General features: G+C 38.1%; 3 protein-coding genes across 3 annotated transcripts in view; all 3 read right to left on the reverse strand.

Moving 5' to 3' along the window:
* LOC126370124 (protein zerknuellt 2-like) overlaps positions 1 to 16,410 on the reverse strand; it is a 205,261-nt gene extending 188,851 nt beyond the window's left edge. Inside the window, exon 1 of the mRNA XM_050014871.1 lies at positions 16,400 to 16,410. The gene's annotated coding sequence lies outside the window, so the exon portion shown is untranslated. The remainder of the gene's footprint in view (positions 1 to 16,399) is intronic.
* On the reverse strand, positions 182 to 3,336 carry LOC126370407 (uncharacterized protein DDB_G0283697-like; the record flags this gene model as incomplete). Its single annotated transcript, XM_050015244.1, has 1 exon — positions 182 to 3,336. A coding segment is annotated over one exon (3,081 nt), but the record flags the coding sequence as incomplete, so codon positions are not given.
* LOC126370044 (peroxidase) overlaps positions 4,026 to 22,660 on the reverse strand; it is a 36,666-nt gene continuing 18,031 nt past the window's right edge. Inside the window, exons 5-14 of the mRNA XM_050014686.1 lie at positions 15,356 to 15,547; positions 12,376 to 12,572; positions 11,433 to 11,606; positions 8,322 to 8,400; positions 7,819 to 7,964; positions 7,167 to 7,408; positions 6,576 to 6,708; positions 5,993 to 6,455; positions 5,611 to 5,757; positions 4,026 to 4,862 (exon numbers count right to left, since the gene is read on the reverse strand). Of these exons, the coding sequence (XP_049870643.1) occupies positions 4,724 to 4,862; positions 5,611 to 5,757; positions 5,993 to 6,455; positions 6,576 to 6,708; positions 7,167 to 7,408; positions 7,819 to 7,964; positions 8,322 to 8,400; positions 11,433 to 11,606; positions 12,376 to 12,572; positions 15,356 to 15,547 (1,912 nt within the window). The 3' untranslated portion in view covers positions 4,026 to 4,723. The remainder of the gene's footprint in view (positions 4,863 to 5,610; positions 5,758 to 5,992; positions 6,456 to 6,575; positions 6,709 to 7,166; positions 7,409 to 7,818; positions 7,965 to 8,321; positions 8,401 to 11,432; positions 11,607 to 12,375; positions 12,573 to 15,355; positions 15,548 to 22,660) is intronic.

The raw sequence follows: 22,660 nt of genomic DNA on the forward strand, positions 1-22,660 counted from the left end.
AGCCCGTTGCCCATGTTAAGCAAATGATACAAAAAAATATGTTTAAAATTTTATTACTGGGCATGATTATTTTATTGTTCATAATAATCATCGTTCTAGTATTATAATTTACATACATTATAATATACAGTGATTGTAAAACTTAGAAAATAATTTAAATACACTTACTTGACCTTTGCTAGTGAATAATCTAATCAATAAAAAAATTAAATAACACGTTAAATTAATATTTGGCTAATACAATAACAATTTACTCTACAAGGGTCGTCCATACTCCACGGTCCACATATAGCCCGCGTTGGGGTCTCCACTCTTTTCAGATTCTTTTTCAAGGTTTTTAGCTTTTAATAGAACGTTTTCTAAAGTTTTGAAAAGTCTATCGTTTTCTTTTTCTGGTTTCGGTTCTGTCAGTGCTTCAGATCTTTTGTGGAATGATCCTCTTTTACCAAATCTTTCTCGAACAAATTTTTCATATAAATCTTCTTCTTCATCGTTATCGTCTTCTACTTCTTCTTTCTTCTTGTAATTGTCTTTCTTTTTATCTTTCCCGTAATATCCGTAATAACCATAGTCATCGTCATTGTCGTGGTGATGACTGTGGTCATTATTATCGTCATGGTCGTGGACATGATCGTCATGGTCGTGAGTATTTTTATGCACAAGTCTACTCGGATTATCTTCGTTATATTCATGTTCGTCATAACGGAAGAATTTGTCTTTCTTTGGTTCTTTATCTTTAGTCTTTTCCTTCTTTTCGTAAGGTGGATCCCCATAGGCGTAAGCTAGAATATCTTCAGGTAGTTTAATTTCAGGTAACTTTACTGTTACGTCACCGAATTTGAGATTTAGGTGTTCGTCATAGGGTGTATCTTTAGGTGCTAATGTGTCGACAGTTCCTTGATTGACATTCTCATCGTCTTCAGTCTCTTCGTTTGTTGCGGGGGCAGTAGTGCTCGAAGGATTGTCTACTGGTTTCTCTTTTTGATCTTCCTCTTTTTTAGCGTGATTATAATTCAAAGGGATTCGTTCAAATTCTTGTTTGACGTCACCTTTTTGATCATCTTGTTGTTCAACTATTTTGTCACTCTTTTCATCGCTATTAAGATTTATTCCTAAAAGGGTTTCGAGACTTGTATCCTCGTTATTTGATTTCAAAGCTTCTTTACTATTTTCATCGTCATCTTTGTCAGTGTTAATTTCAATAACGGGCCTTAGATCTACGTCATCAATTTGGATGGATGGGATTTGTATAATATCTAGTGTTCTTGAAAATTCTTCACTGTTCTTTTTTAAAGTTGCTGGCTTAAAAGTAGTAAGTGGAGCAATGGAAGGAGCAGCTTGATAGTCTTCATGCGTATCTTTTACTGGCTCTACAACTCCTTTATCATTCACATGAACGGTTTCATAACTAAAATCTGCTAGATCGACTTCCTTAATTTTAACTGGCACAATTTTTTCAATTTCTTCCTTAAATAGATTTTCTTTATGATCTAATGGTTTACTATGAGGCTTTTTCCTTTTCATGATAGCAATAATAGCTTCTTCCTGTTCAGTTTCAATATTTTCAGGAGGCTCAAAATATGGTGTATCATTATTTTTATGCGATGGATTTTCATTACTTTCTTCAGGCACTGTCTGATGCCGTTTACGATACTCATCCTTTTTAATGCTTTCCCAGTTGTTATTACGGGGCTCCACGTAAGGTGAGCTGCTATCATCTTTGCTAGTATAATTTTCTCGGCTTTCTTGCTTTGGGTAACTTGATTCTTCACTTTGTTCACGACTTTCATTACTATCTTTGGATGTTTGGGTGCGCTGATACAGAGCATTATCGTGTTGTGGATAATTTTTTTCTCGACTGTCATCTTTCTCTTGGCTATGAGAGTAATTTTCTTTAAGTTTATAATCATCATTATCTTTAATTTCTAGATAAGGGTCTTTGAATTTTTTATTATTTTCATATGTTTCCCGGCTGTCTTGTGGGTCCTTTTCTTTAAAATCATGTGTTACATCTCTGTGGTTATTTTCTTTGTAAGGGCTTTTTCTATTATTTTCATTACCTTCTTCAGAAATACGTGGAGTTGGTTCTCTGTTTCTATATTCACCACGTTCTTCACTATCACGAATGTCTTTGTAATGTTCATTGCTTTCTCTATCATTTCTGTATTCATTATCTTTTACGTTATTCCGCTCTTCACTATCATTTCTGTAGTCACCATCTCTTTCGCGAGTTTGTTCTCCACTGTCACGATTATCCTTGTAGCGTTCACTACTTTCTCTATCATTTCTGTATTCTCCATCTCTTTCACGATTCTGTTCTTCACTATCTGATTCTTTATTCCTATATTCACTACGTTCTCCACTATCACGATTATCTTTGTAGCGTTCACTGCTTCCTCTATCATCCCTGTAGTCACCATCTTTTTCGTGGTCGCGTTCTTCACTACCACGATTATCTCTGTAGCGATTGCTACTTTGTCCATCATTCCTGTAATCACCTTTTTTTTCGTGGGTCTTTTCCTCACTGTCGTTGTATAGGTCAGTATTTTCTCTATCATCCTTGTAGTTATCGTCAATATCGTCATTTAGTTCTCCACTATTATGATTATCTTTATATTTTTCTTTACTTCTATTATCGTTGTCATTGGTTTCTATATTTTGAAGCACTTCTCCACTATCTTCATTGTCATGATGTTGTTTATTTCTTTTTTCATCGTATCTGTTACCATCTCTTTCATTACTTGAGTCATATTCTTGCGATTTCGATCCCGAATCATCTTCATTGGATTTTTCAGTATTTTTCCTAATTTCAAAGTTTTTCTTATCCGGTTGATTGGCATGTAGCGTTTTTATGTTAAAATCTGCTAAATTTGCATTACGAATGAGACTAGCGGTGTTTTTGCCAAATGTTCCGACAGGGGGTCCGTGAGATGTTTCGTAATTGACAATCAGAGGAGCTGTGGCAGCATACCTGACGTCGTCGGTGTGGTTTATGGATCGTTTCTTTCTTCTCAAACTATTTGCTGGGTGACCACTAGCCTTTTTGGGTACATTAATCTTATCATCTTTTTTATAAACATATTTTAGAACAGTATCACTTCCTTGTCCCTCCTTCAATTTCGTGGGAGCATTCTCTGTACAGTTTCCGGAAGCGTTATGATCATTCTCACATTTTAATAGTAGTACGTTTTCGGGATTTTCTTGATCTTTGTTCAGTTCAGTATCGGTTTTGTTAAGACTATTAATAATATTGTTATTTTCAGTAGATTTTTTGCTCTGGGTTTCACTTTCAGTTATATTCTTCTCGATGATATGAGCATCTGTTACCTGTAAATAGTGTCAGTTTGTGTCATTAATAATTACGCTGTTATCTTTTTTTGTTATCGGATGATATACCTTCACAGCAGGCTAACATTTTACTTACCCGTGCTACTATTACACTACAGGGTGTTAAATAAAACGAAGTGTACTTTCTAATTCATTATATTGTAGATACTTCTATTTACACAAATCTACAAATAATCCATGCTTCACTGTTTCAAATATACTTTGACTATAAAATAAATAAAGAATAACAACTGAAGTTTAACTTTGATAAAGTTTGTAAATGTGTTCGAAGCTGTTAATTTTTCATACGTTCCCAAGTTTTCAGACCACTCAAAAACAAACTTTATTCATAATTCTAAAATATACAAGAGAGACAAAAAATATTTACATCATAAGAGTGCGCTAGAGTTACTGCAAATTATGGAAAGATCGTTGAGTATTATATAGGTATTTTAACGGTAACGAATATAATGTATGTGCAGCAACTCTTATAAAAGTGAATTCTACATTTTCTAAATACAAATTGTGAATGATGAAAATACGTGTACTGGTAAACAGATAACAAACATGTTGAGCTACAGATATATGGCAATCAAGCATGCGGCCTCTGCTAAGCCACCTTCTACATTAAATTTGTACATTTCCTTACTCTATGAATATAAATAGGTATAGGAGGACTATGCACGTGCCAAGAAAGAAACGTGCCAAGTAACTAAGGTGAAATATTTGATTGCAAAATCGAGTACTTAGTTTTTATTGTGAGTGTGTTACGGCCCAAAAAGCTAACTTTATCTGCACCAAAATTTATTGCATAATCAATTTAGAAGTAGGTAATTTATTTTATCTTCTATCGACTTCTGGACTTAAAGGCGAAAATGACTATTGTTATAAAATACTTATTAAAATAGGTACTTATAATAAGAAGTCGATGGTAGATATCCAAGCTAAATAAGGAGATCTTTGAGAAATTAATACTTAGGTAAGTACAATTAGCTTCGGAATTGTTTTTAGAGCAAGATGTTAATAATTATTATTGTTGTAACATTGTAAATTTTACCCTGTTTATATTTTTATCACAGGAGCTCTCCTATTTAGCTTGAAGCAAGATTAAATAAAAATGCGATATCTTGAATAATGTGTAAACCAGACATAGGTTCGGTGTGAACTATTATTGACATTTTAATAGTACCTAATTCAAGTGTACTGTGATAATTTTAGATATAAATTAAATAACATTGTTTTTTATCAAGTTTAATGTAGGTACCCAGTATTGAAAACGTTTTTTAATCTGACACTGAAACTGTCAGTCGCCATCTTGGTTTACACATTGTTCGGCTACCCACAAATTTTACTTCAACAAGTGATGACTAAGGCTCTACTCTACTCTAGGTGCGGTTTACTTCTTGCCTACATAGGGGTCGTATTCGAAGCTACTCACGAAGGGCTTGGCGCCGCCGTGGAAGGGCGCAGGTTCCGCCCACTTGCTGAAGTCCATTGAAGGGATGATGCCGCTTCGGCAGGGCACGCGGGGGTTACTGGAATGATAGGCATTTATTAAAACATTGTGCTATAGTAGTGATGTGTCTTTCGGCAGGGTATGGCAGCTATAAGTAGTATGGTAAATAGAATCGCAGAATTTATTGGTTCACTATACACTTACGGACATGATTATGCTTAAAGAAGTAAAAGTAAGCGTCATTTTTGGCAACGTAATTGTACTCAGTCGCTCTTCATACTTCAAACACGAGAGTAAGTACTTCAATTCTTATAGCCAGTTCTGCTCGGACTACGTAAGGACGGATATGACGTATGGCGGAAGAATATCAATACCAGGTCCCATGCGAATAACCAAGCCACCTAACATCAAAGTAGTTGCTAATTAGTAAGGTATTTCTATTTCACACAGGTTGTAAAAATGGATACTAGCATATTATGGTAAATTGATTCTAAGATTTTCTCTTCGCCCGTAACAATCTTCGATTACCATACACATAACATAAACAGCCTATATACGTCCCACTGTTGGGCACAGGCCTCCCCTCAATCACCCGGAGGCGGTATGGAGCATACTCACCACGCTACTCCACTGCGGTGGTGTTTTTACGGCTAATAACCCGGACCAACATAACAAGGAGATTCAAGCCTGAAAAATCCTTACCAAACAAAGGACAGACTCATAAAGTAACGGCCTCCCAGTGGTCAACCACTGGACCACGGAGGCACCGCTGTTACTGTCGACTAAACGATTTGAATGTTATTTCTTAGTGACTACTTAGTACTCACAGCTCATGGTCGGGCAACACCATGGGGTATAGCTGTACGGTGTCGATAATGTCGGTGTTGTCGCAGATGACGCGAGCCAGCCGCGCCTTGCGTATCTCGGCGAGTTGCTCCGGCGTGAAGGAGGATGGCTGATTCGGTAACTCGAACCTGCGAATTTGATAATGTTATTGAAACTGACTTTTCTAAACTATGACCCCTGACTTTCAAACTAAAGTTGCCAGTAGGACTTATTTCTAGTAGGTTACAGAACCAAGTACGTAAAAGGAAGAGCGAGTGCAAAAAAACTGAAAATACATTAATTTTACAATGATGTTTGGGTTTCAGGAACAAAAGCTACATATCATAATTATATCCAAATGGTAGCTATAAAATCTTTACTCACCAGAATCTGTCACCTCGTCTAGAATAAGAGAACTGGGTAGCAATGACGCAAGCGAAGGTGGGCCCCAACATGGATCCCGGTAGCGGTCTCTCCGACACTCCTCCAGACCACAGGTCCACATCTATCGGGTGCTCAAATATCGTCTCGTACTTCCTTACGGTCTCATTAGGCATAGACCCAAACAGATCCTGGAAACTATCAGCGCCAGCCAAACCGCAGAACTTCCTAAATTCCATATATCCGGGAATACCGAATTCTCTGCCTCTTTGCATGTTGAAGGATACCAAGTCCATTCCGAAGCGAGCGCCGACTTTCTTGAAGAGATGGTTGGTAACTTCCTGAGTGATAGAGTCGTCCATAGCTTGAGCCACTTGGTTCATCAGGCCCATGACGTATTCGTCGAGAACACCCGCTCGGTACAGGTCGTATGGTCTTCGGATGAGGTCTGACAATCTCTTTGAAGCTGTGAAGAAAGTTTTTAAATATTTATCTAGAAAAATTTGGAGTTCCATGATGTTATAGTCATATTAGTATGATCATTCAAAGGGTCTAAATATTCATGAAAGAAGAAAAAAGTTCTTACCGATGAATTTGTGAGCCTTGGACCACCTTTCAACAGCAGTAGGTAGCAGAGAGTGACCAAATCTGAAGGCAGCTGAGGCGAACGAGTCGATAACGTCAGGGTTTACATTCGGGTCGTATCCATCCCAATACCCCTGTAATAATTATCATCAATAATAATGAACGCTCTACAATACTTGTGATTAGGTAAGTACTCGTATTACGGATGCTAAAGACTTGTGATGAATCACAACAATATTTAAAATTAGTATTATAATTATAAACAACAAAGACCGACCCTGTTCATAAATATTTTATCTGGGGAGTTAAAAAGGCTACTTCGAAGCAATTAATCTAAAGCAATATTGCAATTTGACATTTGCGCATATAAAAGTAAGTGCGCAATGCACACAAATGTCAAATGGAAATATGTATACCTTCTTTGATGTATTGCTTCGATGAGACCTTTTTGACCCTCCTGGTGAAGTTATTGTAGGTATACAGGGTGTAATTGACACCGTAACGAATACTGAGGGCGATTCGTTTTTCAGCTCATGGTTAGAGGAAAATTGCGTCGCAAAGTTGATGTTTTTTTATCTTTCGCCAAACTGACCTCTTTCTCAAGCACAAGTCCAAATTTCTCCATAACGTCTTTGCCGAGCAGTATGGGCAGGAACTCGTTGTAGGTAATGTGCTGGATCTCAGCTATGTTGATGCGTCTAGCCTCTTGGAAGAGGGTCTCGTCGTCCCAGTGAGGGTTGACGGCCGCGAGTGCCTTGGCGATGCGGTTGTGTTCTCTGGCCATTAGGGTGTGCATCACTGTTAGCACCAGTTGCTCGTTCACTCGGATTTCACCTGGAACGGTATGGTCTCTTAGATTAAATAAAAAGGGAAGATTAAGTGTGCGTTTGGGAGAGAAGATACTCTCTTATTCATTGTAATTGCGGATTCCTCTACGTCGCTTCTGTTATCATCATCATCATCACCAGCCCATTAACGTCCCCACTGCTGGGGCACGGGCCTTCCCTATGGATGGACGCTTCTGTTATAACTGTCTTAAATTCAGAGAATCACTTCTTGGGTGTCACTGTTGAATAACTACGACACCATCTCAAACCAAACCAACAATAAGAGATTGTCAGTCTCAAGAAATATAATCTTCTCTTTACCAGTATAAAGTAGAGCAGCGGGAAATTACAAAACGTGTTAGAAATATAGGAGCCGGGATTTTCTGGCACTATTTCCTGTATGAACGGTGGTCTTACCTCCTTCAAAGCAGTACATGTTCTTGTTGGGTCGTGTGCAGCCTTCGTCGGGGATATCCAGCTTGAGCGGCAGCAGGTCTTTGAGGCCGTACTCCTTAAACACGGGGTTCATGCGGAGCAGCCCGCCGTAGCCTGTGCGCAGCTTCCTGAACAACAAATTATCATCATCAGGACGTACATCTTTTCCAGATGATGTATGCAGTGTCTATGAGGCACAACGAAATCATGATCCAGTTAACCAGCCTTCCCTAACTTTATAGGCGTGAGAAAACAATGCTTATTTCATGAATGCTCTTATACATCTCCATAAGTTTAAATTCACCGTGCGACGCATCGCTAAACTATTGAAAGTAGTATTTCGTTAATTTCTGTACAATTCTCCGTTAACATTTAAATTCACACATAAAATAATCATGATTCAGAAAACCAGTCTTTCCTCTAACTCAGAAGCCCGCTATAACATTACCGTTATTTAGTTTAATTTTATTGAGCAGGTATCTCACCTGGAGAACTTGTCGGTGACTCCATACACTGTGTTTCCATCGATCACTCCGGTTAATGTGTTGAACGGAACCCTTGAACCTGAAACATTATATTAATACAGGGTGTAAGTGACATCGTACCAATACTGAGGGGGATGATTGAGCTCATTATTCTGAGTTGATATCAAGTGGAATTTTCCGTCGCAAAAGTATGGAACGGAAAGTAATTTGAAAAAACACAAATATTTTCATGAATTTTCCGACAGGAAAATCCACTTGATATCAACACAGAATAATGGTCTGAATCATCCCCCTCAGAATTCGTTACGATGTCACTAACACTCTGTATACCTATACTTAATAAGTACATAGGTAAAGTCACACCGGGGATTTGGACAGACACAACTTGTCAGAAGATAACTTGCAGACACTCTTGTTATCTAAGTAGAGAGCAGTAAAGGTATCCTAAGTTAGATGTGATAGGCCCTTAGGTCACCTATAACAAGTCAGTCATGTTCATGTTGTTGTATGGTTTATTTTAAGTTTTCCTTTTCGTCTCTGGATTGTGAACCCTACGGATCTCTCCCATGGAATGTGATTCGAGTTGCATTAATTTTCAAGTATATTGATAAAGAAGTTTTAACCTATGGGCCATTTAGGTGAGCAGGTTCGTAAAAACATAATAACAGCTTAGGTAGGTGAAGTGACCTACCAACTATCAGTGACGCAGCCTGTTAAATTATGCTGTAAAGTAAACTCAACAAGTAGGACGTAAAGACTATTACTTAAAGGCTAGATTAATAGAGTCGTCACTTAGCATAGGTAATGCTATAAAATGTAGATTAACTTCAAGCCAGCCCTCCGGCGTGTTACGTGAGACTAAATTGCTTTTGCCTACGCAATTATGTAGGGACTGTGACTAATGAGAGCCGCAGGATTCGTATACCCAACCGTTGTAATTCAAACCAATATGTGCGGTGTACTTACTAACAGAGATATAGACAGACACATTAATAACAATCGTGCGTTTTAGATATCTTGCCTTCAAGTAACGCCTGTCACACGAACTAGCTTTTATACGCGTAATTTTGTTCACTAGATTACTCGTATCATTATTAATGGTGTTAGTAGATACGGCTTATTAAAACGCCAATCAAATTAGCCATCTATAGGCGGCCAGGCTAGAGAGCGAGCTCGCTGGCATTAGATACTTAATTTGCCTCAGTTTAGCTCAATAGGTCACTTTATTTCAATACACATGTATTCTACGTATTTATCGCAGTAAATGAAATATAGTAGATTTGGCGCGATGATAATCATAAAGCTACCGTGCGCACTGCAAATGATTTCTTAATGGTATGTTTGCTCAGGTTAACTTGTGAATCGTATGTGTAATATATTGCCATTTTGTCAAGTAATTTGTCACAGTTGACTAATGATAGTCCAGTGCCGAGCTTCATTAGTTACCCGGCGGTTATTGTGAAATTAATGGACTATATTACATTAGTAAATGTTTCTAAAATTGGTACATTAATTTCACATGCTTGCTTGATTATGATATTTTCTGTAAATAAGTTTTCCTTAGCCATATCCTTCACATTCAGGTATGTATATATAAACATGTAAACATATTGGTTATCTAAATAAGAAGTTTTAAAAGGTATTTCATAATGGCTGCGACAACGGACATGACGTTTGCTTCATTAAAGTTAACGGTTGCTGGCGAGCCGAGACATATTTATGGCGTGCGCGTAAGCCACTCTTGTAAATAATGCGAGAGCTTCGGCATATCGAGAGATCTTAGAGAGTGGCGACTTGTTTACGAGTATAAAGGCACGTCTTGAAATGCCTTCGGACAATATTTTGCACTGGATTGCGCAAAGGTACGCCTACACGTAATGTTCGGATTCACTTTCGCCTCTCACTGGGCAGACGCTCCTCGACCGGTCGGAAGCAGTCACATGACACACCGATAATGCTCGCTTTTTGTTAAGTAACATTCGGCAACAGACGGTAACGGGCTTAGGTCCTGCGCACACTTCGACAAGATCTTTTGATCTTCGCTGAGAAAGAAAGATCCGAATGCCTAATAGCGTTATCGTACGTGCGCAGCAAGCCTTATTGTCGTTTGTTCGCGGGGTTAATGATATCTTTCTCAAAAGTTTACGGTGACATAATAAAAGAGAGGTGCTGAACAGTGAAACTGATACTATGCTGCAGTTTTACATCTCGTGTAACATAATAGACGCAACTTTCGGACATTTCCGGACATTTAAGCCGGATGTCCAGGCAAATAATTTATATCTTTCATTGTAAATAATTTTATATGTTCGTTGCTTATTTCTGCGCAGAAATATGGAACATTTTCAGCTTGCGAACAGGGTTTTCTATATAATTATTTAATCAAGACCTCAATTCTGGTTTTGTTATTTGAGCTCTTGATTTATTGCAAATTGCCCGCAGAGACCGCGAAAGGGCCGTTTCACAAGTAAATCGATCAGCCGCAGTATTCAATATTGTTTCATTTCGCCTCTTGCTTACCAACCGGTACTTACAACAAAAGTTACTATTGACCCAATACTTATTTTTAAACAACTCTTTCTTCACGCATCAACTTGCTTTTGTAATAAGTGATTACGGAAGGTTAACTCAAGGTTCGTGTTACCTTTTTAAGTAAAGTTTGTAATATTCCAAGTTGCATAGTCCAAAGTTGTGTCATGCCAAAGGGTTTCTTTTGACCTTACTTTTAGGGAATTGGAAGAAGGCCGTAGATTGAAAGGTGGAAACAGCTCGTTAAACTTATAAGTACTTATTTGAGGTTTACTCTGCGGGTACCTAGAACTATTTTTAAAACAAGAAACACTGTTGTGTAGGGCAATTCTAGTGGATTTCCCGTGTTATTGGGACAAATATCCTGTTGGTTAGTTTGAAATCAGTCTTAGATAAGAGCAATATACTTTGAAGGAATCGATCAATCATGTTGAGTGTATGAGTATCAAACCTAGCCATGAGCCAGACAAGAGAGAGCCCGCGCATCGGGCGTGCCTATAGTAAGTTACCATATGATTTGTATGAGAGAGAAGCGATGCGCCATTTCTGTCTGTATGTGCCTTATTGAGCTTCTAAACTGACCCAGACGGCAGCCGGGTCGCGGCGACGGGAAGGCCCGCACGAAGTCGATGCACTTGACACCCCACAGTCGGTAGAAGTAGTCGTCATCGGGGATGCGGATCTCGTTGCAGTAGGGGTGCTTCAGGTGCTGGGGGCGCTTGCAGCACTCCTCGGGGTCGTTGCGGTTGATTGGGTCTATGGGAGAAGGAAAATAACAGTCTTCTTAAGTGTTTAAATGATATTTTATTCGTGTTTTTCTATTTTTATTAAGTATAGGTATACTCGTATTATATTTTAAGTTAAGTAAACATATTTGTGTTGTTTGTGTTATAGTGCCCTTACAGGGTTCCTGTTTGTTCTTTCTTCTATTTTTAAGATTTAATAATTTCGTGAATGCATTCAATATATTATCATTCTTATTTTAAGTATAGGTATCTCGCTTGCTTTCGAAGCGTTGATATTAAATTTGCTATAATAATTAAAGCACATAATAACGGGTTCTTACCGCGTTACAATGTATTAAATTTGCTGCCGTCACTTGGGTCTGTCGTGAAATTGTTGCTCGTGTGTAAGGGCTTATATTAGATAAGTCATGTATAAACGTGACATGACATAGTAGAGTCAGTCTATTTTGTGTGTCAATGTACTTATGTATAATTAATTAGGTAGTTCGCGCCAAATTGTCAAGTATTATTAAAATTTACCATTGGAACTTCTGGCATTAAAATTCCGAGCTAGAAGCTATATAATATATTTATTTTCTTATCTGAAAAGTGGTAAGTAATAAATTATATTGAACCGAAATGTTATTATTAACAGAGTTCAACTTAAAGTCGTTTTCATGTAAGTAGGTACCATATTCGTATTCATATTTGTTGATAGGTATGTGGGGCGTTGGTAGATACGTTTGCTGGTACGCATTGATACACGCGGTGTTGATACCAATATAAAACCAGTGACTTACCAAGCGGCGTGCCAGTCAGAGTGTAGTCGTGGTCCATGAATTGTCCCCAGGCGATGACCATGACCGTGCCGGCGTGGTCGTGGTAGCCCTCATCGGGGTGCATGGTGCGTGACACCACGCGCGACAGCGGCAGGTCGCGCCCCGTGTGCGCAATGCGCGGGGCATTGATCCCGTCCGCGAAAAGGGGGCCGATCAGTCTGCGGGATGAAGATTATTTAGTTGGTATCGGGGCTTGTTTACTTCTCTTGGACTAAGAGTCAACACAACTTGTCTTCAGCTGTTTATAGACCAAGCACACAGGTGGGAGTTTGCATGCAGATGCATGCCTACGAACACGAATACATAAACTCCAGCCGCAGTCACGCTTCTCTGTGTGTATTGAGTATCAGGAAATCAATTTTATTAAAAAACAAGTTGAGAGTGAATATCAAAATGTCAAGTTTGGTGGCGAACTTTCATATTATTACGAGGTAACTTGGTCCTCGTAGCTAGAACTATCCTTTTTCATGTCGAAACCTAATTTTTCACGAAAAAGTAATATGAAAGTTCGCCACCAAACTTGGCACCTTTTGATATTCACCCTTGACTGTATTTTTTTTCTTTCAAAACATAATTCTCTCAGACGACACCTTTAGTCCTGTTGTCTTAAATTTTATACGGGGTGAGAGCCCCCAGCGTTTCCCTTTTTTCCGGCCAAGTGGTTAATCACATCTGAGGCAAACCTACAATAATACAATTACTAAATTGTATAACAATCTCTACTTCTTCTTCTAATACTTTATGCCCTATTGTAGGGCTCAAATAACAGATTTCCACTCCTCGCAATCTTTTCCGGCCTCTGTAGTTTCCTCACATGACATGCCGAGAGTTTTTAATTGTGTAACATTAATTCATGTTTTTTTTAAAGAACGACTAGAGCCCTGTGTCGAGATTTTTCTTGCAGCTTCTTTTTACCGCCTGTATATTGTGAGAATCTGCCGTAGTTTTAAGCGGATGAGACATTCGTTAGGTATTATATAAAATATGTCGATTCATAGTGTATTAACTATGTTAAGTACCTACTGAAAAAAGATATTTTTTAATTTGAATTTGACACGTCTTCAGTATAAAAATTTAAGTAAGGTGGTTTCAAGCAGTTAACACAGGAGCCCTTAGTGGGGTACTGAATCAATATTAGAAGCAGTTGTCAGTGAAAATCACGATTCAACCATTTGTCATAACACGCATTAACATTCGTTAGCAAGTAATCATAAAAAATATTAATGCTTGAAACGTTTTCATTGTTGTTGTTCACCTATGTTGATTGTTTCGCCACGAGCTGCCGACCCTCGGGTCAACTGGTTTGTTTGACTTTCATTCACAAAACTTTGAATACCGGATAACATTGACATTGGTATTTATTTTGCAAATCACAATAATTTTGAAGGTCGCATTCGTGATTGAAGCACAGGCATAGAATAAGAAATAATACTACGTATAGAACGGAAACTCTTCGCTCCCCACCAGCGTCTGAGGTAGGTTTACCTCACCCCCTCTCGAACATAGTTTAGACTTGAATCGTATGGTGTCAGACGTCACACACAGATGCGCGTGTACGACAATGTTAATGTGTAGTGTCTGTGTAAAACGAGGTTGTTTGTATGAAGTGTCCGGGATGTACACAGTAATGGATCTTCTCAATATCCTTAGGTATAAAATCCAGTATGTATGCCCAAAACTTTGGTTTCTCTTCTGAATTAGGAGTTTAGAAACGTAGAATGCGATTAGCTGCTTTTCCGTACTTCAGAAGGCACGTTAAGCCGTTGGTCTCGGTCACTATTTACTGATGTAAGTAGATAGGTACGCGTGTAGTCGTTACACAAGCCACGTCAGGGTCCTTTGGCTTTGTTTGATCATCCACCTCACAACTCACACGATAGAAGTTGCTTTTCATGGTAGACGAGTCGTTAAAGTCGATCTGATGAACATATTGATTGATTAAGTTCATACCAACATGATGGACCATTCTATACTGTTCATATGCGTCTTAGAAATTCGGAGTGGCGGCGGAGTCTTCTGATTATTTGTGGCTCTACTAACTGGTGGGTGCAGTGTGTTTATGTTCATACTACGTCCGCAGGTGAGAAAAGTGCATCGGAGTACACTATATTTCTATTGGTCCGAGAAGAGACGTAGATTTTCAAACTATCTGATTGGTCAATCAACACTTCTGTGTTATGGCGGCCTTAATATTAGCGAGACTAATTTCAATAGTTTTTGCACTGGCAGAGCGATATGAGAATAACTTGACAGTAACACCTAAAGCCAATTAATTGGTTTTCAATTGCGTGCAGTTTATTGCAATGTGTTGGAACGTGTCAGTAGCACACACGAAGCGAATTATGGAGGAGTATTATCATTTATGATATTTGTTTAAAGGTGTTTTTATGTTGTATGGTTTGATGCTAGACAAACTATAAGGGTCATCACTCACTAGAACCTTTTAGTAACGCCATCACAGTCGACACCTACAATATGTAGTCAGTTGACACCTTTTTAAATCGATGTAAGTACTTATAATTTAAAATTTGTTAAAGATTGATTCTTTTTTATAAACTTTTCCCTATTTTATAACAGCTGTAAATGATTCCTCAAGAAACAGGACAAGCCTAGTTTGGGGTCCCCTGCAGGGCTAACTTGTAAAAAAATAAATTTTGTCAAAATTGATAAGTTTGTTTTTTCCCCTAACATGCGTGTCACGTGATTTTGTTCATATTTTGACAGAACAACATGACTTATTTGGGTTCACATATTAGCACCAATCGACAAATCGACATAATTATATCGTCAGAATCGATAAAATGATCGTGACAAAAATCACGTTGTGCAGGTAGCACTATGAACATTTAAGTTCTTATCTTATTTAAGACTTATTGCTATATAATTTATGAAAAAAATATATAGTGCACGTTTATTAAACACTTAAGTGTTTTACACTTACCTTTGGAAAGGCGACATGGTGGCTCCCCAAGTGGGGTTCTGTAGATTGTTGCAAAGACCGTCCAGCCGACGGTACTTCCCGGCGCGACACTCCACGTGAGAGAAGACAGGAGGGCAGATGTCCCGGATGAGGGTCCTCGATGTATCTATCAGTGGGAGACCCTTCTCTATCTCTTCATATGTGAGTCCATAGCTGTTGAGGAAGACATTAATGTTTTTGATAAGTAGTAAATCCGGGAGTAGGAAGAAAATGGGAGAAATGTAATAATTATTTTTGAAGATTGAGTATTTATATAATAATAACCGTGGTAGCCTAGCCCAGTTGGAAGAACGCTTGACTGTAAGGTCGCAAGTTCAAATCCAGCACGGGCCTAAACCAATGATTTTCGAAATCGTTTTTCGAATTCATGTTTGGATCATAAACGATTCTCACGTGATCAGCGGTGAAGGAAAATCGTGAAGAAACCCACACATCCGAGAAATGCGTTTCGGAGATATGTGTCTAGTACTCAAGTAGGTAGGTACTATAATTGTACAATTTGCAAATGTTTCGTTTCTTACTCTGTTAATGGTGATATTTGATTTATTTTTATTCGTAACCCAATTATACCCTATTATTAGACTACTCGCAAATTCATGTCTTATTTACCTATAATAATTAATTTATTACATATGCAATTTATAAAACAGAGTTCATTATTGATTAGCAAACTAAGTTGCGTCTTACAAGAGTAACATGAACCATTAATATCACTAATTACATATTACGCCAGACGGAAACATTTACTTGATACAGTTTGTAACACTGCGATGCTTTGGTAACGATGATAAAATGCCAAGGTCCACCTCGTACAAGTTTGATCACCAACTTGTAATTATAACTTGTAACATTGAACACCGTCCGACATTGAATGGAAATGTGCCTCTATGAATAATGTTCATCTCAATTTAATAAAGCATACCATTTTGTGTGATAAATTACATATAATTTGTTGCAAGCTTAAAGTTATGCAAGTATGCAAGTTTAAATCGATTTCCTACTCCCAAATAGCTTCCTGTTTAAGTGCTCCATTAATTTTGAACTTGCAAAAATTATCATATCTATTTATTATAACTTCATCCTGGAAGCGAGGTCGATTAGAAGTAGAGTATTTATAATAATAAATTAAGAACAAAGTAAGTGCAGAATATAATACAGGTTGTTAGTGACATCGTAACGAAAACTTTGAGGGGTGATTGAGGCCATGATTCTGATATGATATCAAGTGGGATTTTCCGTCGCAAAAGTATGGAACTGAAAATAATTAAAAAAACACAAAAATTTTCATGAATATTCAGACTGAAAATTCCACTTGATATCAACTCAGAATCATAGTCTGAACCATCCCACTCAGTATTCGTTATGGTGTCACTAACACCCATACCTACTTGTATGGCTACCGTATGTACTTGTGTGGGGTGTAAGTGACATCGTAACGAATACTGAGGGGGATGATTCAGCTGATTATTCTGAGTTAATATCAAGTAGAATTTTCCTTCGCAAAAGTATAGAATTGAAAATAATTAAAAAAAATAAATAAAAAAAACATGAATTTTGCGACGAAAAATTCCACTTGATATTAACTCAGAATCATGGTCTGAATCAACCCCCTGAGTATTCGTTACGATGTTACTAACACCCTGTACATATCATAGGTATTATACTTATCAGGTCATAAGAGTCACTGGAAGATCTCTTGCATTTATTATAAGGGACTTATCAGGCTAAAAAATATAGATGGCGCTGTACAAATTTGCCTTTGTTTAACCTACATTAATTACTCTTGTTATTACACCTAGACACATTTTCCACCCATTATCCTGATGAAAATAAAGAGACGCGATATATCGTCGCGTATGTTGCTACCTATAGGTAGCAACATAATTCCATACATATCTCATAGATCTAATTATACATCGTGCAGTCGTGTAAGTAAACATCGTGTAGTTTTTGATTAATTGTGTACCCGAGCAATGAAAAAATAGGTAATTATTACGTTAAATCTGGACAGAGCCATTTTTATGGGAACGTAGCGTGGAAAGTTCTTCATTTCAGGAAATGTAATGAATAAAATTTATTTATTTAAGTACATACAACATTACAGTATGGCCCAATGCGCTGTATGACGAGAAATCTTTTTTAAGAAAAATGAACTAAAATGCATGCTTTCATGGCATAAAACCAAATAGTGTAGAGATGATGTCATGTATTCACTAGTTACATCACATTTAAACTATTAAATGAAGTAAACTTCAAGTTGGTATTCAGTTCAAGGCTTTGTGATTTAAGTTGTTTATTGAACGTCAAAAGCTTTTAAATATGTCTATTTAAGTAGTAATTTGTTGAGTAAACTGTACCCTTCGTCCTACAACCTACTTATGCCTAAAAAGTGTTATGCAAGGTTTGGAAAGTTTTAAACAATAGGTACCTAACAAATGGTATCTTAAAAAGGTGTGTTTCGGACATCATTCCGTTTATTTGGTGCTATACTGAATTGTAATACACAACAGCATGTAAACGAGTTTATTATGGAAATGAAACAAAACAAAACACTGATAGTGTTATAATGATCGTCTCACGGAATCACAGAATAAACAGTTTATGTAATAGACTGGACTAAATAGAAAGTGCAGATAACATATTTACACATTTAGGTACATTATAAAAATGAACGAAACAGACTAACAAAAAGAAAAAAAGTACATAGTAACATGACACAGGACGCCTGTATCCCCGAAGGCGTAACAGACAGAAGTGTAATTAACACACATAATACGAGCGAGTTCGTACCGCGTTTAAATCAGGGATATGAGACTCTCGATATTTCGACACTGTTGCAAGTGCCATGATCACGGGATGACTAATGAGATTGGTGTGGAGTAGGTAGATAGAGTTTGGTGCGAGTTCAGATGGTTCCGAACATTCCGATATCAAATACATAAACAAGCGGCAAAGAAAGAGGGTAGACAGATATGTCTGCCCGTAGAAAATTATGGATCTACCTACACCACTCCAATCTCATCAGTCATCCCGTGCTCATGGCACTTGCAACAGAGTCGAAGTATCGGGAGTGTTATATCCCTGCTTCAAACGCGATAAGAGCCCGTTATTATGTGTTTTAATTATGATAATAACCGCGTAAACTTAAAACAATGTATAACAGAAGTGTGCACTAAACCCACAGCCATCTACCCCCTCCCCCCGCACCCACACCCAGTTCTCGCCAGTTCTTGAAGAATGATCCGATTTTCTTATTTCAACTATCATACTTTGTATCGAATGGCTAGTAGGTATGCAAGTCAAATAATGACGAACCATTTCAAAAGACCTAGCCTAATGCGAAAGGCGGTTCAATCAACCAGTAGCTTTGACTTGTCATGTTTGAAAACAATAGGTCTGCTCAAATGAACACGGCCTAGATCCGTCGATCAAACAGTCAGACGCAGATTTAATTCCACATTTATTGACCTTCGAGATGCTACGCAACGATAACTATAATAGTACTAACATTGTGATAGTTTTAAGGTCTTCGTCTGTTAAGTAATCTTGAGGCGTTTGAGTACCGAACGCGGCATGAGGCGCGATAAATCAGCGAGTGCTTTATGACAAGACTTATGTTTGTCTTCTTCTATCGTATGGGTTGTGAGGTGAATAATCAACTTCGTGTCTTCAAAAGCCTTTACAGCGTAGATCGGTCATGAGATAGTTTTACGAAACCACACCCCGACTTTGCATTTGCCAATACATTTACTTACTGTAATTTCAACACATTTTAATGGAGATGATTGTGAGTGTATTACTTTTTACAACTTCCTTTTTTAACCATTAACCATCTTTCACGCCCATTTTGTTGGCAAACACATCTTTAGTAATGACTGAGTACACGGAATATTAAGTATGTTCTGTCAGTTATTATAAGTACCTTAAAATGTTTGAAGCAATACATACCTACTAAGTCTGCAATGTTAGTAAAGTAAGTAGTACCTACATTAAATAGTCTACACCAGTGGTGTGCCGTTCCCGGGAATGTTCCCAAAGTGTTCCCGTTGTAAAAACTCTTAAATAGTAAGGACATTGGCTGCTTTTCTTTTTCATGTTATCCTTTCTCATACTCTGGTCTTATCTGCCTAAAGGTTAGGTCATAAAGCTCTTTTTAGATAAGTTTTGTGTATTTTCGCTACCAAAAGTTCTACAGATAATACAAAATTGTTTCATGCGGAAAGCCACGGGAGCTCCGTGGTTCCTTCGCAATGAAAATCTGCACATTGACCTAGGTCTGCCAACCATTGCCCAATGGCTCAAATTAGCTTCCAAACGTTTTTTCGATTCTGCTCCGCACCACCCAAATCCCCTGGTAGTTGCGGCTTCCGAGTACATTCCGCTTAGGGACGGTACTGAAAAGTATCGGCGTCCGAAGGACGTAATATACGATCCCGACGACCCAATCACTCTAGCCATAGAGGCAGCCAATCAGCTCGCGACACCAAACACTTCAGGTCCCCGATACCGACCCCGCCGGCGTGGTCGACGATTTCCCTCATTCAGCGCTTATCGCTATCGACCCATTAGGGTCGATTAATTCTTTCAAATATTTTTCCTCTCAGACGACGCCCTGAGCCGAGGTTCGCGCCCAACTGGGCACCCTCAGGCCTGTTGTCTTAAACGTTGTACCGGGTGAGAGCCTTCAGCGCTCCCCATTTGTCCGGCCAAGTAGTTAATGCCACCTGCGGCAAATCTACAATAAGTCACGTCAAAAAAAAAAAAGCTACCAAAAGTGGGAATATTCCCGGAAACGGCACATCCTGGTCTACACATCGCAATGTTACAATTATTATAACATGTTCCCTGAGTCATTTTGATTAACCTACTGTATGTAGGTTGTAGGTATTATAAAGCATAAGGGGGTAAAATGTTGCAAATGTTGAACAGTCTATTCGCAATAGCCGCACTTAGTTAGATTGAAGATACACAGGTTTACAACACCAGTTTTAGTTCATATAATCTGACATCATAGCAATAAACACGTAGTTATCACCTTGTAATCCACATTTCTCGGCAATCGTTGCTTTTCTAGTGGAATCCGCATCGGCTGACCACTCGTGACCGGTCTGCCCTTCGGTAGAAATCCGTTTCAACCGCACATAATGTTACACTCATACGATCTACACTATCGTCTTTATGTTCCACTTAGACTGACCATTAATCTTGCATCATCTAACGACTTCCTGCCACACAAATCTAAGTTCAGGAACTAATTACTGCGAACCTGCAGCTATAGGTCCGAATAAAGGAACGTAGAAAATTTTTTTATTCAGGAGGAATGCAGGTCACTGTAAATAATTGGCAAACCAAATATCTTGGGTCGTAGACGCGTGGGAAGGCCGAGGATGACATAGTTAGACAACATCAAGGAGTGAACGAAGGTGGCGACGGTCAAAGAGCTATGGCCAGGGATAGGCACATATTGCATGACCTAATTGCCAACTTCCAAGAATGAAAAGGCACGACAAGAAGGAGACACCGAACAGATATTAAAATGGCTTTATGCAGAAATTGTATAAAATACGTAGGTACTATGCTGTCATGAGAATTAACGAGTTACTTCCGGCAAGTCTGCATGAGTCAGCGTGGAACACCGGTCCGGTTGTTAATGGGCAAAAGATGGCATTTGCAATCCCTCTCACTGAAAAAGGTCAGTGCACACAGTGGGCGACAGATAGACATAAGATCAAGGACCTAGTGTGTCTTGTCCTAATGTAAATGAACTTCATTTTGCAATGCGAGTGCCACGTCAGGTGTGAAGCTGGCAGCAATTACGCGACATTCTAGGCTGAGTATGGAAACTTGGTGACTGTGGAATGGCTACGACGACGTATGGACGGTCTAGGAGATGTTCAATGGGTCTCTAAATGCCTCATTAAGTGTATTTTATTGCTTACACATTGTGCATACAAAGTGTGAATTGATTTACAAAGTAATGTTTGCCTTGATTTGCTTAAGACATACACACTATTTGGCAGACATTGCAAAATATAACGCCAACACTTTGTAATTGATGGAAGCGATTCAGACATACATGACTCTGTGTTTATTGTTCTACAAGCTTTCTATTGAATTTTTTTTCTAAGTGACATGTCGAATGTCGCATTAGCCTTTGACGTGAGGTTAAAACGCATTAACTCTATCTGACATGAGTTAAGTAACAAGATGTCTTCATTCATAACAACGTGATGTGACAGACCGATGAATTCGTGACATTATTGAAGACGCTTGGAACTTGGAAGGTGCATGAATTGAGCTGTACTACTTGGACAAAAGGTTCCTACAAAGTTGATATATTGGCCTTTTCATAGTTTGAAGCTATGTCAAATTTTAATTGTTGAATCATCGTTAGGTTGTCAAGAACCACATATTCTAAATTATTGATTCAATACTGAAAATTAAGGTTTAAAACATATTGATGTCGTTTACATATTTTTAAACACTAGTCTCATTAGATGTAAAATTAGATGCAAAAAAATGCACAAATAGAACCTTATTACTCAGATTATGGTAAGATACAAAATACTTTTGTTTTACGCAAACCTGCGTAAAATGTCTGCATTGTGATCGCATGTCATGACAATGGCTGCTTGTAGATTCTTCCGTGTCGTGACTCCGTGAACTGGATTGATGATTGAGGACAAAGATGGCGGATCTCGGGCAACATTCAACCATGTTCAACCTTGGCAGATAACATCGTTGATCAACACCTCCAAAATGGAAAATGAGAGCACGCAAGGTCATTGCCGGACATTGCGTAAGAAAATGTCACACGAAACGACAACTCGTATTAAATAATTAATGAGAAACAAGTTCACTTATTTCTTGATGTTATTGGACCATTTTCGTGTCATTTTCAGGGTTCATTCGTAAGTCATAAGAGACGACTTGTTTTAAATTAAACAATTAATATTTTTAACATTATACAAATCGATTGCTTTTACCTTTGCAGGGTCGGGGTCACCGTTTATGGATTGAGACCATACTTAACCTGTTCTTTAAATTGAAATGTCCTACAACCTTATCTGAGTATAAGGTACTTTGCATATCATAAAAGCTGTTAACTTTAAACTTAACAGGTTGGAATTTCAACACATAATACATACAGCCACATATAGGTTTGAATAAGTATGTTAGTTTATTACACGTTTGCAAATTACACACTAAAGAAGATTATATATTACCGGATAAATTGGTTAATATTTAGTGGATATAGATGATAAT

Source organism: Pectinophora gossypiella, chromosome 10, assembly GCF_024362695.1.
Source record: "Pectinophora gossypiella chromosome 10, ilPecGoss1.1, whole genome shotgun sequence".
Taxonomy (NCBI): domain Eukaryota; kingdom Metazoa; phylum Arthropoda; class Insecta; order Lepidoptera; family Gelechiidae; genus Pectinophora; species Pectinophora gossypiella.